General features: G+C 45.9%; 1 protein-coding gene across 2 annotated transcripts in view; it reads left to right on the top strand.

Annotated features, from left to right (window-relative positions):
- The window catches only part of LOC149456907 (A-type potassium channel modulatory protein KCNIP1), a 451,873-nt gene that overhangs the window by 315,367 nt on the left and 120,932 nt on the right, over positions 1 to 15,574 (top strand). For both annotated transcript variants that reach the window (XM_089684303.1, XM_089684302.1), the window contains one exon: positions 11,488 to 11,558. In XM_089684303.1, coding sequence (XP_089540429.1) covers positions 11,488 to 11,558 — 71 coding nt within the window. The remainder of the gene's footprint in view (positions 1 to 11,487; positions 11,559 to 15,574) is intronic.

Raw genomic sequence — 15,574 nt, 5'->3', positions numbered from 1 at the left:
TTACTCAGCGACAGACACAGAATTGTTACTCAGGGACAGACACAGAATTGTTACTGAGGGACACAGAATTGTTACTCAGGGACACAGAAACGTTACTTAGGGCCACAGAAACGTTACTTAGGGCCACAGAAACGTTACTTAGGGCTACAGAAACGTTACTTAGGGCCACAGAAACGTTACTTAGGGCCACAGAATTGTTACTTAGGGACAGACACAGAATTGTTACTGAGGGACACAGATTTGTTACTGAGGGCCACAGAACTGTTACTTAGGGCCACAGAAACGTTACTTAGGGACACAGAATTGTTACTCAGGGACAGACACAGAATTGTTACTTAGGGACACAGAATTGTTACTCAGGGACAGACACAGAATTGTTACTGAGGGATACAGAATTGTTACTGAGGGACACAGAACCGTTACTTAGGGCCACAGAAACGTTACTTAGGGCCACAGAAACGTTACTTAGGGCTACAGAAACGTTACTTAGGGCCACAGAATCGTTATTTAGGGCCACAGAAACTTTACTTAGGGCCACAGAAACGTTACTTAGTGCCACAGAATTGTTACTTAGGGACAGACACAGAATTGTTACTGAGGGACACAGATTTGTTACTGAGGGCCACAGAACCATTACTTAGGGCCACAGAAACGTTACTTAGGGACACAGAATTGTTACTCAGGGACAGACACAGAATTGTTACTGAGGGACACAGAATTGTTACTGAGGGACACAGAATTGTTACTCAGGGACAAAGAATAGTTACTGAGGGACACAGAATTGTTACTCAGGGACAGACACAGAATTGTTACTCAGGGACAGACACAGAATTGTTACTCAGGGACACAGAATTGTTACTGAGGGACACAAAATTGTTACTCAGCGACAGACACAGAATTGTTACTCAGGGACAGACACAGAATTGTTACTGAGGGACACAGAATTGTTACTGAGGGACACAGAATTGTTACTCAGCGACAGACACAGAATTGTTACTCAGGGACAGATACAGAATTGTTACTGAGAGACACAGAATTGTTACTGAGGGACACCGAATTGTTACTCAGGGACACAGAATTGTTACTCAGGGACAGACACAGAATTGTTACTCAGGGACAGACACAGAATTGTTACTGAGGGAAACAGAATTGTTACTGAGGGACACAGAATTGTTACTGAGGGACACAGAATTGTTACTCAGCGACAGACACAGAATTGTTACTCAGGGACAGACACAGAATTGTTACTGAGGGACACAGAATTGTTACTGAGGGACACAGAATTATTACTCAGGGACACAGAATTGTTACTCAGGGACACAGAATTGTTACTCAGGGACACAGAATTGTTACTGAGGGACACAGAATTCTTACTGAGGGACACAGAATTGTTACTCAGGGACAGACACAGAATTGTTACTCAGGGACAGACACAGAATTGTTACTCAGGGACACAGAATTGTTACTGAGGGACACAGAATTGTTACTGAGGGACACAGATTTGTTACTGAGGGCCACAGAACCGTTACTTAGGGCCACAGAAACATTACTTAGGGACACAGAATTGTTACTCAGGGACAGACACAGAATTGTTACTCAGGGACAGACACATAATTGTTACTGAGGGACACAGAATTGTTACTGAGGGACACAGAATTGTTACTCAGGGACAGACACAGAATTGTTACTCAGGGACAGACACAGAATTGTTACTGAGGGACACAGAATTGTTACTGAGGGACACAAAATTGTTACTCAGGGACACAGAATTGTTACTCAGCGACCGACACAGAATTGTTACTCAGGGACAGACACAGAATTGTTACTGAGGGACACAGAATTGTTACTGAGGGACACAGAATTGTTACTCAGCGACAGACACAGAATTGTTACTCAGGGACAGACACAGAATTGTTACTGAGGGACACAGAATTGTTACTCAGGGACACAGAATTGTTACTGAGGGACAAAGAATTGTTACTGAGGGACACAGAATTGTTACTCAGGGACACAGAATTGTTTAATTAAAGAGTATGTCAGACAACATGCATAGGAGTGGCAGAGGAGGCAATGTTTTAGGAGCGAGCAGACGTGGCAGCAGAGGAAGGGGTCGAGGCAGCACTAGTCGCAGCCAGAGGCCAGTGCTCCCGGTGTCATCCAGCGGTCGTGTCTCCACCGACAACCCTGCCGTCATCGATTGGTTGGCTCGGTCGTCTTCCTCTTCCCAGGTCACCTCTGACACCTACAGCCAACGGTCGGTGGGTACGTCAGACACAACCGTTAGTTGGCATGGCCCGGGACCAAGCCCACTGAAATCACGTGTCCTCTACCTGCCCCTGTCCTTTGGTGTTCCCTCACCAAGCGAAGTATCGCATGCTGTGGGCTCAGCCCCACTGTACAGTGAGGAAGAGCTAACAGAGGGCGGTCAGGAACGGGGGGAGACATCCGCCTCTTCAGCAGCCAGGCGAAGAAGTAGTGGCGAGGAGAGTGGCTTGGTAGCCGGTCTAGAGACAGGTCTGTCTCCTGACCCACACGCAGCCGAGGGGGCTAGTAGTGAGGCGGAGACCCTAATTGATGATGATGAGGCTGATCGCACTTGGCAGCCTCGTCGTCATCAGGCTATTGCTTCCGCATCATCAGGAGAAGAGGGTGGCAGCTTGGCAGCGAGCAAAACAGTCGGTGGGTTGCCCAGGAGGCAGCAGGGTCGCAGCAGTGTCAGTGGAGGCAAACGGCCACGGAGTACAGCACCAGCTCCACTGCAGCCTACCACCACGGCCAGTAGTGGTGCCGGTGCGCACGGAGGAAGCAGCAGTCAGCCAGTGAGGAGTATCGGGGGCAAAGTTTCCTACTCGGCGGTGTGGCAATTTTTTGTCAAGCCGCCCGAGGAAGTAAACGTAGCCGTATGTCGACTATGTGGCCAGAAAGTCAAGCGTGGCCAGGGGGCCCATGTTGGGACTACAGCGTTGCGGCAGCATATGCAGCGTCGCCATTCGGTGGCCTGGGAAAACCGTGATAAAGATACGGCGGTTCTGCCTGCCCCAGCCCCCGCTCCATCACCCGCTCCGTTACTTGCTCCGTCACCCGACGTCAATCGCCCTCTATCAGCCAGTCAAGGCCCCAACACCTCTGCTGAGGGGAGTTGTCGCTCGTTGGCATCTTCCACTCGTTCAGATGCTCCTTCTCCTGCTACTCCTTTTCACGGATTCCGTCAGCAGTCTTTCTTGGAATCCGTTTCCAAGAGACAACAGTTTGCGAGCACGCACCCGACGGTGCAAAAGCTGAACGTCCTCCTGTCCAAGTTGCTGGTGCTGCAGTCCCTCCCTTTCCAAGTGGTGGACTCAGCACCTTTCCGAGAAATGATGGCTTGTGCCGCGCCGCGGTGGAGAGTGCCAAGCCGTCATTTCTTCGCCAAAAAGGCAGTGCCAGCCCTGCATTCACATGTAGAAGAGATAGTGGGCCAGTCTTTGAGCATGTCGGTCTCTGCCAAAGTGCACGGCAGCGCCGACGTGTGGAGCTGTAACTACGGTCAGGGACAGTACATGTCATTTACGGCCCACTGGGTGAACGTGGTGCCGTCACAGCCGCACCAGCAACTTGGACAGGTCACGCCGCTTTTGCCTCCACGTTTGCACGTCCTTGGTCCGGCAAAGATGTCCGCCTCTACCACCTCTTCTTCCGCCGTGTCCTCAGCCGCCACCCCTGTGCCAAGTCCCATTACCCGACCGGCATATCACATGTGCAGGGCACAACGGTGTCACGCTGTGCTGCACCTGGTATGCCTTGGCGAACGTAGTCACACAGGGGAGGAACTTCTGAGTGTAATGAACAGAGAAATCGACAGATGGCTGTCTCCGCGCAAACTGAAAATCGGAACCATGTTGACCGACAACGGAAAGAACATGGTGTCTGCTCTGCGTCAAGGAAGGTTGTGCCATGCGCCATGCATGGCTCACGTGTTCAATCTGGTTGTCAAGCGGTTCCTAAAATCCACCATCCCACTGCAAGACATCCTTAAAATGTCACGTAAACTTTGCATGCATTTCAGCCATTCCTACACCGCAAAGCACACCCTCCTTGAGCTGCAGCGGCAGAACGGAATTCCACAGCATCGCCTGATCTGCGACGTTGCAACAAGGTGGAATTCAATCCTACACATGTTAGACCGCCTTTACGAACAGCGAAAGGCCATCACCGATTTCCTGATGTTACAAGCGGATAAAGGTACTCCCCTGTGTAACTTCGATGTCAGCCATTGGCAGCTCATGCGTGACACCTGCCGCTTGCTCAGGCCCTTTGAGGAGGCCACGCTATTCGTGAGTCGGCAGGACTATGGGATGAACGACGTCATTCCTCTGTTGCACGTCCTGGAACAAATGCTGTTAACAATGGCTGGTCAGGGTGCGGTAGACGTGGCGCACAGATCTCAACGCCACATGACCCCTGTGGGGGCAGGACAGGAAGAAGAGGAGGAGGTAGAGGAGGACATTTGTGCTCAGGAATTATTGAGTGAAATGGGTGGTTTTTCCACTCAGCGGACAGGAGTGGAGGAGCAGGAGCATCTGGTAGAGGAGGAGGAGACAGAGGACCCAGACGCACCGTGGCAGTATGCTGTGGAGATGGAGGCAGGGAGTCCCTCTCATTCCTTGGCACAAATGGCCCATAGCATGCTCGGTTGCTTGCGTAGCGACAGCCGAATAATAACCATCAGACAGAGGGATGACTTTTGGCTGTCCACCTTGTTGGACCCTCGCTACCGTTCAAAAATGGTGGCCTTTTTCACACCTGCTGAGAGGCAGGCCAAAATAACGTACTATAAAAACCACCTATGTAGTCAGTTGGTCTCTGCCTTTCTGCGCCAACGTCCATCCTCAGACACTGTGGGCCCTGTGCGCTCGCGTTCCGCTGCCATGGCAGCAGGGGAGGGGTGGGGTGGTAGGAGCAGTGGCAGCTCCACCAGCAGCGGCTGCCTCAGTCTGCAGTCGATGATGAGTAGCTTTCTTCACCAACGCAGTGAGGAAACTACTAACCAGCCGCAGCAGCAGCAGCAGCAGCAGCATCAGGTGGACCTGGAGCAGGACCTCAAACAACAGGCTTGGGCCTACTTGGACAGCACCCTGCCAACCGAGGTAGACAATCCCCTTGACTACTGGGCAACGAAACTTGACCTTTGGCCCCAACTAGCTGAATTTGCCCTTGAAAGGCTGTCATGCCCGGCCAGTAGCGTGGCATCGGAGCGCGTGTTTAGTGCGGCAGGAGGTATTGTAACTCCGCGGAGGACACGACTGTCCACCCAAAGTGTGGAGAGACTCACGTTTGTGAAAATGAATCAGGCGTGGATTAGTCTGGATTTCAAACCACCAATTCCTGACACAACTGACTAAATCCGCCATGAATCATGCCCCAAACATGTGCCACTTTCAGGTCTCCTCACACTGCTGGTGTGTTCCATTTTTTGTCATAGGGTGCTGGCAGATTACGGGCCTCCCATTGCTGCTGCCAGGCCCGTAATCTGCCATGGGCCCCTATACCACCTCCTCATGCTGCTGCCAGGTCCAGAGTGTCTCATGGGTCCCTGTACGGCCTCCCATTGCTGCTGTCTCCATCGCCACACTCTGCCATGTGCCACTTTCAGGTCTCCTCACACACTGCTGGTGTTTTCCATTTTTTGTCATAGGGTGCTGGCAGATTACGGGCCTCCCATAGCTGCTCCCAGGCCCCTAATCTGCCATGGGCCCCTGTACCGCCTCCTCATGCTGCTGCCAGGTCCACAGTGTCTCATGCCATGTGCCACTTTCAGGTCTCCTCACACTGCTGTTGTGTTCCATTTTTTGTCATAGGGTGCTGGCAGATTACGGGCCTCCCATAGCTGCTGCCAGGCCCCTAATCTGCCATGGGCCCCTGTACCGCCTCCTCATGCTGCTGCCAGGTCCAGAGTCTCTCATGGGTCCCTGTACGGCCTCCCATTGCTGCTGTCTCCATCGCCACACTCTGCCATGTGCCACTTTCAGGTCTCCTCACACTGCTGGTGTGTTCCATTTTTTGTCATAGGGTGCTGGCAGATTACGGGCCTCCCATTGCTGCTGCCAGGCCCCTAATCTGCCATGGGCCCCTGTACCGCCTCTTCATGCTGCTGCCAGGTCCAGAGTGTGTCATGGGTCCCTGTACGGCCTCCCATTGCTGCTGCCAGGAGGCAGCAGGGTCGCAGCAGTGTCAGTGGAGGCAAACGGCCACGGAGTAGAGCACCAGCTCCACTGCAGCCTACCACCACGGCCAGTAGTGGTGCCGGTGTGCACGGAGGAAGTAGCAGTCAGCCAGTGAGGAGTAGCGGGGGCAAAGTTTCCTGCTCGGCGGTGTGGCAATTTTTCGTCAAGCCGCCCGAGGAAGTAAACGTAGCCGTATGTTGACTATGTGGCCAGAAAGTCAAGCGTGGCCAGGGGGCCCATGTTGGGACTACAGCGTTGCGTCAGCATATGCAGCGTCGCCATTCGGTGGCCTGGGAAAACCGTGATAAAGATACGGCGGTTCTGCCTGCCCCAGCCCAGGGTTCCATTTTGTCATAGGGTGCTGGCAGATTACGGGCCTCCCATTGCTGCTGCCAGGCCTTAATCTGCCATGGGCCCCTGTACCGCCTCCTCATGCTGCTGCCAGGTCCAGAGTGTGTCATGGGTCCCTGAACCGCCTCCCATTGCTGCTGTCTCCATCGCCACACTCTGCCATGTGCCACTTTCAGGTCTCCTCACACTGCTGGTGTGTTACATTTTTTGTCATAGGGTGCTGGCAGATTACGGGCCTCCCATTGCTGCTGCCAGGCCCCTAATCTGCCATGGGCCCCAGTACCGCCTCCTCATGCTGCTGCCAGGTCCACAGTCTCTCATGGGTCCCTATACGGCCTCCCATTGCTGCTATCTCCATCGCCACACTCTGCCATGTGCCACTTTCAGTTCTCCTCACACTGCTGGTGTGTTCCATTTTTTGTCATAGGGTGCTGGCAGATTACGGGCCTCCCATAGCTGCTGCCAGGCCCCTAATCTGCCATGGGCCCCTGTACCGCCTCCTCATGCTGCTGCCAGGTCCAGAGTCTCTCATGGGTCCCTGTACGGCCTCCCATTGCTGCTGCCAGGCCCGTAATCTGCCATGGGCCCCCGTACCGACTCCTCATGCTGCTGCCAGGCCCGTAATCTGTCATGGGCCCCTGTTGTCGCTTGTTGGCATATTCCACTCGTTCAGATGCTCCTTCTCCTGCTACTCCTCTTCACGGATTCCGTCAGCAGTCTTTCTTGGAATCCGTTTCCAAGAGACAACAGTTTGCGAGCACGCACCCGACGGTGCAGAAGCTGAACGTCCTCCTGTCCGAGTTGCTGCTGCCAGGCTCGTAATCTGTCATGCGCCCCTGTACCGCCTCCTCATGCTGCTGCCAGGTCCAGAGTGTGTCATGGGCCCCCGTACCGACTCCTCATGCTGCTGCCAGGCCCGTAATCTGTCATGGGCCCCTGTACCGCCTCCTCATGCTGCTGCCAGGTCCAGAGTGTGTCATGGGTCCCTGTACGGCCTCCCATTGCTGCTGCCAGGCCCGTAATCTGCCATGGGCCCCCGTACCGACTCCTCATGCTGCTGCCAGGCCCGTAATCTGTCATGGGCCCCTGTACCGCCTCCTCATGCTGCTGCCAGGTCCAGAGTGTGTCATGGGTCCCTGTACAGCCTCCCATTGCTGCTGTCTCCATCGCCACACTCTGCCATGTGCCACTTTCAGGTCTCCTCACACTGCTGGTGGTTTCCATTTTTGTCATAGGGTGCTGTATGGCCTCCCATTGCTGCTGCCTCCACCGCCACACTGTGGCTCCACACTCTGGTTTTGGCCCCGTGACTGCCCAAATGAGTGAAGTGTGCGGTGATTCTAAGATCGACGGCACTCATCTGCATGTCATACTGACTGACAGTATTATTTCTCTTCCCCAGCAGACTCCAAGGGCATTTAAATTAAAGGTACAGTGTTCTGCACTAATATAAAGGCTCTCTGAAGCCTAGAAACACCCTTTTTATAAGTTAAATTCGCAGCGAATATATTCGCCTCGAATCAAATTTATTCCGCGAATTCAGCGAATCAGCCGAATCGAATTTTTGAATAATTCGCTCATCTCTAGGGATCAGCCCCGGCACCTGCCAACACCTGCGTTTAGCCCCTACGCTTACCCCCCCCCTTCTCCCCCAGCAAGTGCAGTGTCAGTAGGTCACTGTCACTTGATACATTGCACATAAAACCGCAGTGTTGGCAGAATCAGGCCTGATCTCTGTTAGCACTTGTCGGTAAATTTTGAGGACTCTCATTTGCAGCAGAGTGCCAGTACTAGTGCCGTGCTACCTTTTGGTGAACTGGCGAGCACCAGCGGTCTAAGACATCTTGGTCTTTCACATATCTCTTAGATTGTAAGCTCCCAGGATCAGGGCCTTCCTAACCCTCTTGTATTGAACTGTATTGTTGCTGTATTGTCTCCCATTATACTGTAAAGCGCTGAGAAAACTGTTGGCGCCATAAATCCTGTATAATAGTAATAATAATACCAGCACTGCAGTATGACTTGGTGACGTGGCGAGTCCCATAAGTCCAGTACAAGCCGGTGCGGTGGCAAGCACAAGTATTGTCCCGCAGCCATCAAGAATTCACACACAGGCCCATAGAGCTCCTAGTATCCTTCCAGATGTGCTTGCAAATCCCGATTGACAGCCCGCAAATTCTGCAGCACCCGTACTTCCCTCATTCACTGCCCAACCCGGAATTCTGGTGGAAATAGCAAATTTAGCTACTCCCCTTGATTTTTGGAGCTGCGCGAGTATAATGTGCCATAAAAAATTGCAGTACCCACCATTTTATTCACTAGGGTGTCTGCTTTAAAAAAATATATAATGTTTGGGGGTTTCAATTAATTTCCTAGCAAAAAATACAGATTTTTTTCATGTGAACAAAAAGTGTCAGAAAAGGCTTGGTCTTCAGGTGGTTAGAAGAGTGAGTGATTTGTGGCATAAACTTATAATGCTGGGCATAAAACGCCCCCACCCCCCAAAATGACCCCTTTTTGGAAAGTAGACACCCCAAACTATTTGCTTAGAGGCATGTTGAATCAATTGAAGAATTTATTTTTTTACCACAAGTTTTTGGAAAAGGACAAACATTTTTTTTTTTTACACAAAATTGTCACTTAAATGATTTACTGCTCACACATGCCATGGGTATATGTGGAATTACTCCCCAAAATACATTCTGCTACTTCTCCCAAGTATGGGGGTACCACATGTGAGAGAAGTTTTGGCAGTCTAGCCAGGTACAGGACCCCAAAATCCAATAAGCACCTTCAGGCTTTTAAAGGACTTTATTTCCTCATTACACTTCCAGACTACCTATCACAGTTTCAGAGGCCCTGAAATGCCAGGATAGCTCCTAACCCCCCAAATGACCCCTTTTTGGAAAGTAGGCACCCCAAGGAATTTGATAAGAAGCACGGTAAGTATTTTACAGATCTCATTTGTTGCCACAAGTTTTTGTAATATGAAGAAAAAAAACAAAAACATATTTGTTCTATTCTTTAGATTTCAAAACCTTGTGAGAAAAAATGAGATCTGCAAAATACTCACCATGCCTCTTTTTAAATTCCTTGGGGTGTCTACTTTCCAGAAAGGGGTCATTTGGGGGGTTTGGTGCTATCCTGGCATGTCAGGGCCTTCGGAACTGTCATAGGTATTGGGGAAGTGAAATGAGGAAGTTACGCACCTTCAGGCTTTCAAAGTGGTCATTGGATTTCAGGCTCCTGTATGTGGCTAGGCTCCCAAAAAGTCTCACACATGTGGTATCCCCATACTCGGTAGAAGTAGCAGAATGTATTTTGGGGTGTAATTCCACATATACCCATGGCTTGTGCGAGAAATAAATAATTTAAATGACAACTTTGTGTAAAAAAAAAAAAAATGTTTTTGTCATTTTCCAGAAACTTGTGGAAAAAAAATAAATCTTCCATGGACTCAATATGCCTCTCAGCAGATAGCTTAGGGTGTCTACTTTCCAAAAAGGGGTCATTTGAGGGTGTTTGTACTATCCTGGTATTTTAGCACCTCAAGAAATGTGATGAGCAGTCAGAAAGTAAAAGCTGTGTAAATTGTATCTATACCATAGCTTGTAGACGCTTTAACTTTCACAGCAATAAATATACACTTAATGGGATTTTTTAACCAAAAACATGTAGCAGAATACATTTTGGCCTAAATTTATGATGAAATTTTAGTTTTTTTGGATATTTTTTATGACCGAAATGAGAAAATATTATTATTTTTTTTTTAATTTTTCTTCAAACAATTTTTTGTTTATAGCGCCAAAAATAAAAAGTGCACAGGTGATCAAATACCACCAAAAGAAAGCTCTATTTGTGTGAAAAACAGGACATAAAGGTCATTTATGTACCGTATTGCATGACCACGCAATTGTTTGTTAAACTAGTGCAGTGCTATATAGAAAAAAAATGGCGTAAATTGCAGTATTTATGCCATAGTTTGTAGACGCTATAACTTTCACACAAAGCAATCAATATACACTTATTGGGATTTTTTTACCAAAAACATGTAGCAGAATACATTTTGACCTAAATTTATAACTAACTTTGAGTTTACTATATATTTTTTATAGCTGAAATAAAAAAAATATTGTTTTTATTCAAAATTTTCGGTCTTTTTTTGTTTATAGCGTGAAAAATAAAAAGCGCACAGATGATCAAATACCACCGAAAAAAAGCTCTATATGTGTGAAAAAAGGACATAAATTTAGTTTGGGTGCAGCATTGCATGACCGCGCAATTATCACTTGAATTAGTGCAGCGCCAAGTAACAAAAAGAGGCCTGGCCATTAAGGGAGGTAAATCCTCAGGAGTGCTAGTGGTTAACATGCATGGTAAATTTTAGGTGCAAATTTGGTAGTTTGTGTTTACATTCATATGAAAGAATTCCCCACATGTTAATAAGGAATTATGATGAAATAAAGAAACAATTTCATGTCTTAGATGGCACATGCAACTTTTTCACTCACTGTTCTTTAATGAATCAAGTGCTTACTGTAACTGGTTACAACTAAAGCAGAATTCCAGGCTTAACCCTAACTACTCTTAACTGTCCCCTAGCCCTTTTAACACCTATGCTGCAGGGGAGAGGAGGAAGTGCAGGCAACAAATGGCCCATTGAAGCCTATGGGTGATGTTCAGGCTTTACTAGCCATTGCCGGAACTATCGTGTGACCTGGAGCTGGCTGAAAACAGGTAAGTATGCAGATCTTTCTTACACAGGCTTGTAATCATAAGTGTTAGGAGAGGGGGTGGGGGACAGTTTTAAAAGTAGTTAGGGTTAAGCCAGAATTCCACTTTAATGTTAACTAAAATCTGATAAAGTTATCTATAACTCAAATAGCTCATTTTTATTCTAGATTAATTATTTTTAATTTTTTTTATTCAACAGATGCAAGTACGTATGCACATTATCTCTTCAATGCATTTGATGCAGCTCAGTCTGGATCAGTTAAATTTGAGGTAGGTGGATTTTGAATTTAGGCCAGTTTACTGTATATCTGTGCAATTGCAATATTGTTTCAGTGTTATATAAGCACAAACCACGGAGAAGAAAATAGTGAATAATATGCAGACAAGAGTTCCAGAAAATGGAGAAGATTCAAAGGAATATAGCAAAACTTTTTACCAATCACAAAATATATTAATGTCACCTTTTAAAACTTGAAAAGTACCTACATATAACAGATTTCACCCATTAATTTACCAAGCAGAGAATGGGGGAACACAAAAAGAACACTTATTTTCTGGAGGGAAACCACCAACCACCAGGAAATAGTTTCTAGCAAGTGGAACCAGAAAATCTCCATACAGAGTCCCCCCCCCCTTCCCCTTCCACACAGGGCCTCCACTGCAAAGACAACCACAAAGGGGAAATTGTGGATCAGCAGACCCAAGGGAGGTTGTAGAGAAGGTAGGAAACCCCAGAAAAAAAAATTTGAATGGTAGGAGGGTGTGTCTTTATCTCAAGCTGAGTAAACAGAACAAAAGGGAACCAAGGAGCAAGATCTGAGTTAAAATATACCCCAAAATCCAATATTAATAGGTTTAACACTTTCATTCACCTGAATTAATGTTCGGATGATTAGTAACAATAATTTTTATACTGGATAACAAAGCGAAATATTATATGCCATGTGGTTAACCTTTATGGAGAAGTTGTTACAATTTTTGTAGATAACAAACACAAAATCTTCTGAGAGTGGGCCTATGGATAGCAGTTGGCTAAATTGTCATCCTGGCTTTCTTGGATAGCTCATGCCTTACTGCCCTCATAAGACTGGGGAAGTCTGGGAACACTGTAACCATAAAGCAAAACAGAGGGTGCACTGGCCTAGTGCATTATCCTTAAAACATAACTGTTATTTGTATAAAAATGATAAGTATTATACTCACAAAATGACAAATGCTTTAACCACTTGCCTACTGTGCACTTTTGCCCATTTCCTGCCCAGGCCAATTTTCATCTTTCAGCGCTGTCGCACTTTGAATGACAATTGCGCAGTCATTCAACACATATTTTCAGTTGATCAAAAGCAGCGCTATTTATGGTATACTTAGTAGATGCATGTGAGTTTGTTTATTTTGCTAAGAAGGATGGGATATGAGGGGTTAGTTCCCCCCCATGGGGCAGGTTAGGGATTTTCCCCATATAACAAGCAGCCATGACACCTTATTATTTAAGTGAGGATGCAGGAAACAGTCTTGTTGGTTCTGAGGATGAGGCAAGTCCTCGAAATGCGTTAGCCTTTTGGTAGTCCTATTGTCCTGTCATGTCGTATGATGAATCGTGGAGTGAATGTTGCTGTTTCAATATGATGAGCTTTTGATGCTTTTGTCATTTTGTGAGTATAATGCTTACCATTTTATCCAAATAAACACTATCTTTTCAGGATAATGCACTAGCCATGTGCGCCCGTGTGTTGTTTTATGGTTACAGTGTTACAATTTTTGTTCATGGGGATGTTTGTAGGCATGTTTGCAAAATATCTAGCTATGTGTGATTGCATAGCTTTTGTGTTATAGGATTATAGGTGCTTAGCATTCTTGGTGTATTATTTATATGGTAGGGGTCATTTTAATTTCTTGTTTTTGCAAAATATAGTGGAAATCACAATCATTGTAAAAAGAAGATGCAATACAAAGGTTGTAAGTTTTCTTCTATTGAATGTGTGAAATAACGTTTGATGACTGAAGGGTTAATTGTGTAAAGAAGGAGGAATTTTTTTATATAAAGTTGCCCAGGTGACAATTCAGATAGCACTCCTCAGGAAATCGTATTTTGATAATAATAAAAAGAAGAATAATAAGAAGAATAATGATGAAACGTGTTGAGTGGGAGCAGTCTGTAGTCACCTCACATCCAGACGTAATTTCCGGGTAAACCTGCTCATGAATCATGGAGGTATCAGTGTTCAATAAGTCAAACAGTGCTGAATAACACATGGAAATGTGAGTTATTTATATTTTTTAAATAAAGTTTTTAAAGGTTTTATGTCAATGCGGCCTCTTCTCCCTTATTTTTGCAACCAAAAGACAAGGAAAACCTGCATATTGGAGGCAGAGAGAGAGAGAGAGAGAGAGAGAATGAAGTAAAGAGTGAGTGGATTCAGCTAAAATTCAATTTTGACCAATTTACAGATAAGTGGTCAAAATAATCTGATCAGTGCTCATTCTTTAAGCTGGTTCAACAGGGACTGACCAAATTTCAATCCATATATAGGCAGGCTGGTTCTTCACAACTCAGTCTATCGATTGACTGCAAAGATCTGTGCAATTAGCCTGTCAGGTTTTCCTGAAAGATCAGTACCACCAGCAAAAATGATAATTGTATTCTGACGGTGGGGAAGGTTCTCTGTTGTCCAAATGCAGTACCACAGTGAGAAAATTCTCCCATCCATCTTCTAATGTGTGGATAGGCAAATCGGATCAGTGTATGGGCTACCTTAGGGTATGCACTGTGGTGAACAATTCATAAATAAAGAAGACATGGAAGAGTAATTAAAAACGTTAAACCACATTTTGCATGGAACACTTTATTTCCAAGAGCACTGTTTTGGAGATGATGAATTGTTTCAGAGTGGACTCTTTTTCATAATGGTATTGAAAAATGGTATTGATAAAGACATACACGCACCTACACAGGTTGAACTAGATGGACTGGTGTCTTTATTTAACCTCAATGACTATCCACCATTTTATTTATAACTGTATATACTGTATGAATAGAGCAGCTTATGATTGTTACAATTTCAGTGTATCATATTTAAGCATTGTTTGATGGTTCAGATACTTCTAACACATAGTTAGCACTTCTTTAGTTTGAGAACAAAAGGAGCGCTATACACTTACAGCTACTATGGCCTTATTCACAGCTAAACATAGATACAGATATTAGACAATGATATTATGCATGCATAATCCAATCATTTGTTTCCTTACTGTTTCATAAGCATGTACTGTACCAAGTATTGCACGATTGTGCATTTCTTATGCTCGGCACAGTCCTTCTCATCATCATCATTGTATTACTGCACCAATATTTACTTACCCGGAAGCACACTGAAGATTCAGAAGGTTCCATCTGAGGATTTTTTAAATGCAAACAGCCTGGAACTGGAAATGTATATATCAGAGAACTTAAGTAGGTTTAGGTAGGAAGGATATGTCACGGAATGGGGAAATCTTGGTGGTGCTTATTTCCATCAGTGCAGTTTGTGGTGCTGCAAAGCCCAGGAAAAAGGATTCCATTTTTCAGGTTCACGCCAAGGGAGCTGTAGCTTCCTTTCTTCTTTGTGCAACAGTCCTGGTTGTGCTATCCTGACCTCTGATACACCCAGGGCAGACTCTGAATCTGCCTACATTTCAGCCCAACCCTATGCTATAGTGTGCTAAAAAAAAAATCGTCAGGATGTTTGGACACTAACTCTTTATAGACTGGACATGTAGCTGAGGTTAAAGATTCTGTCTATAAGTGTCATTTTCCTCTTGTGCACTCCATCAATGGCTCTATCTTTGACACCTTTAAGGTGCACTATAGAAAAAAGATGTTGTCTAGTAACTGTATGGTGTTAATACCTATAATGATAGCATGCAGTATGAATTATGTTTTTTATTGCGCAAGTCTTTATATTTTCTCCACCTTTACATGCAGGTCAAGCTGCCCAGCAAGAGTGATAGCTACAGAAGTTGGGAAAACATTTATACTGACAAGAGTGCTTACAATTGCCAGTTTTATTCATTAGTTTAAACCTTTTTACTAAAAGAAAAAAAACTGCTGATACAATTTTTTTAAAAGTGTTAACTGGAGTTGGACTTTGTTTATTGTTTACTTAGTCTTTGTAAAATGACGTAGATATTTAAAATACACTGTGCAAAGAATAGCAATGCTACTGTGATTGCACTGCAGAAGGAATAGCTTTGTAACTTCATTACAGGAAGTGGAAAAAGCAATGGAGCTACATGTCATAAAATGATGT

The sequence above is a fragment of the Staurois parvus genome, unplaced genomic scaffold (genome assembly GCF_062004578.1).
Source record: "Staurois parvus isolate SC_StPar_1 unplaced genomic scaffold, SC_StPar_1.0 ptg000343l, whole genome shotgun sequence".
Classification (NCBI taxonomy): domain Eukaryota; kingdom Metazoa; phylum Chordata; class Amphibia; order Anura; family Ranidae; genus Staurois; species Staurois parvus.
Note: the sequence above shows the minus strand (reverse complement) of the source record. Positions and strands in the feature narration are given on the sequence as shown.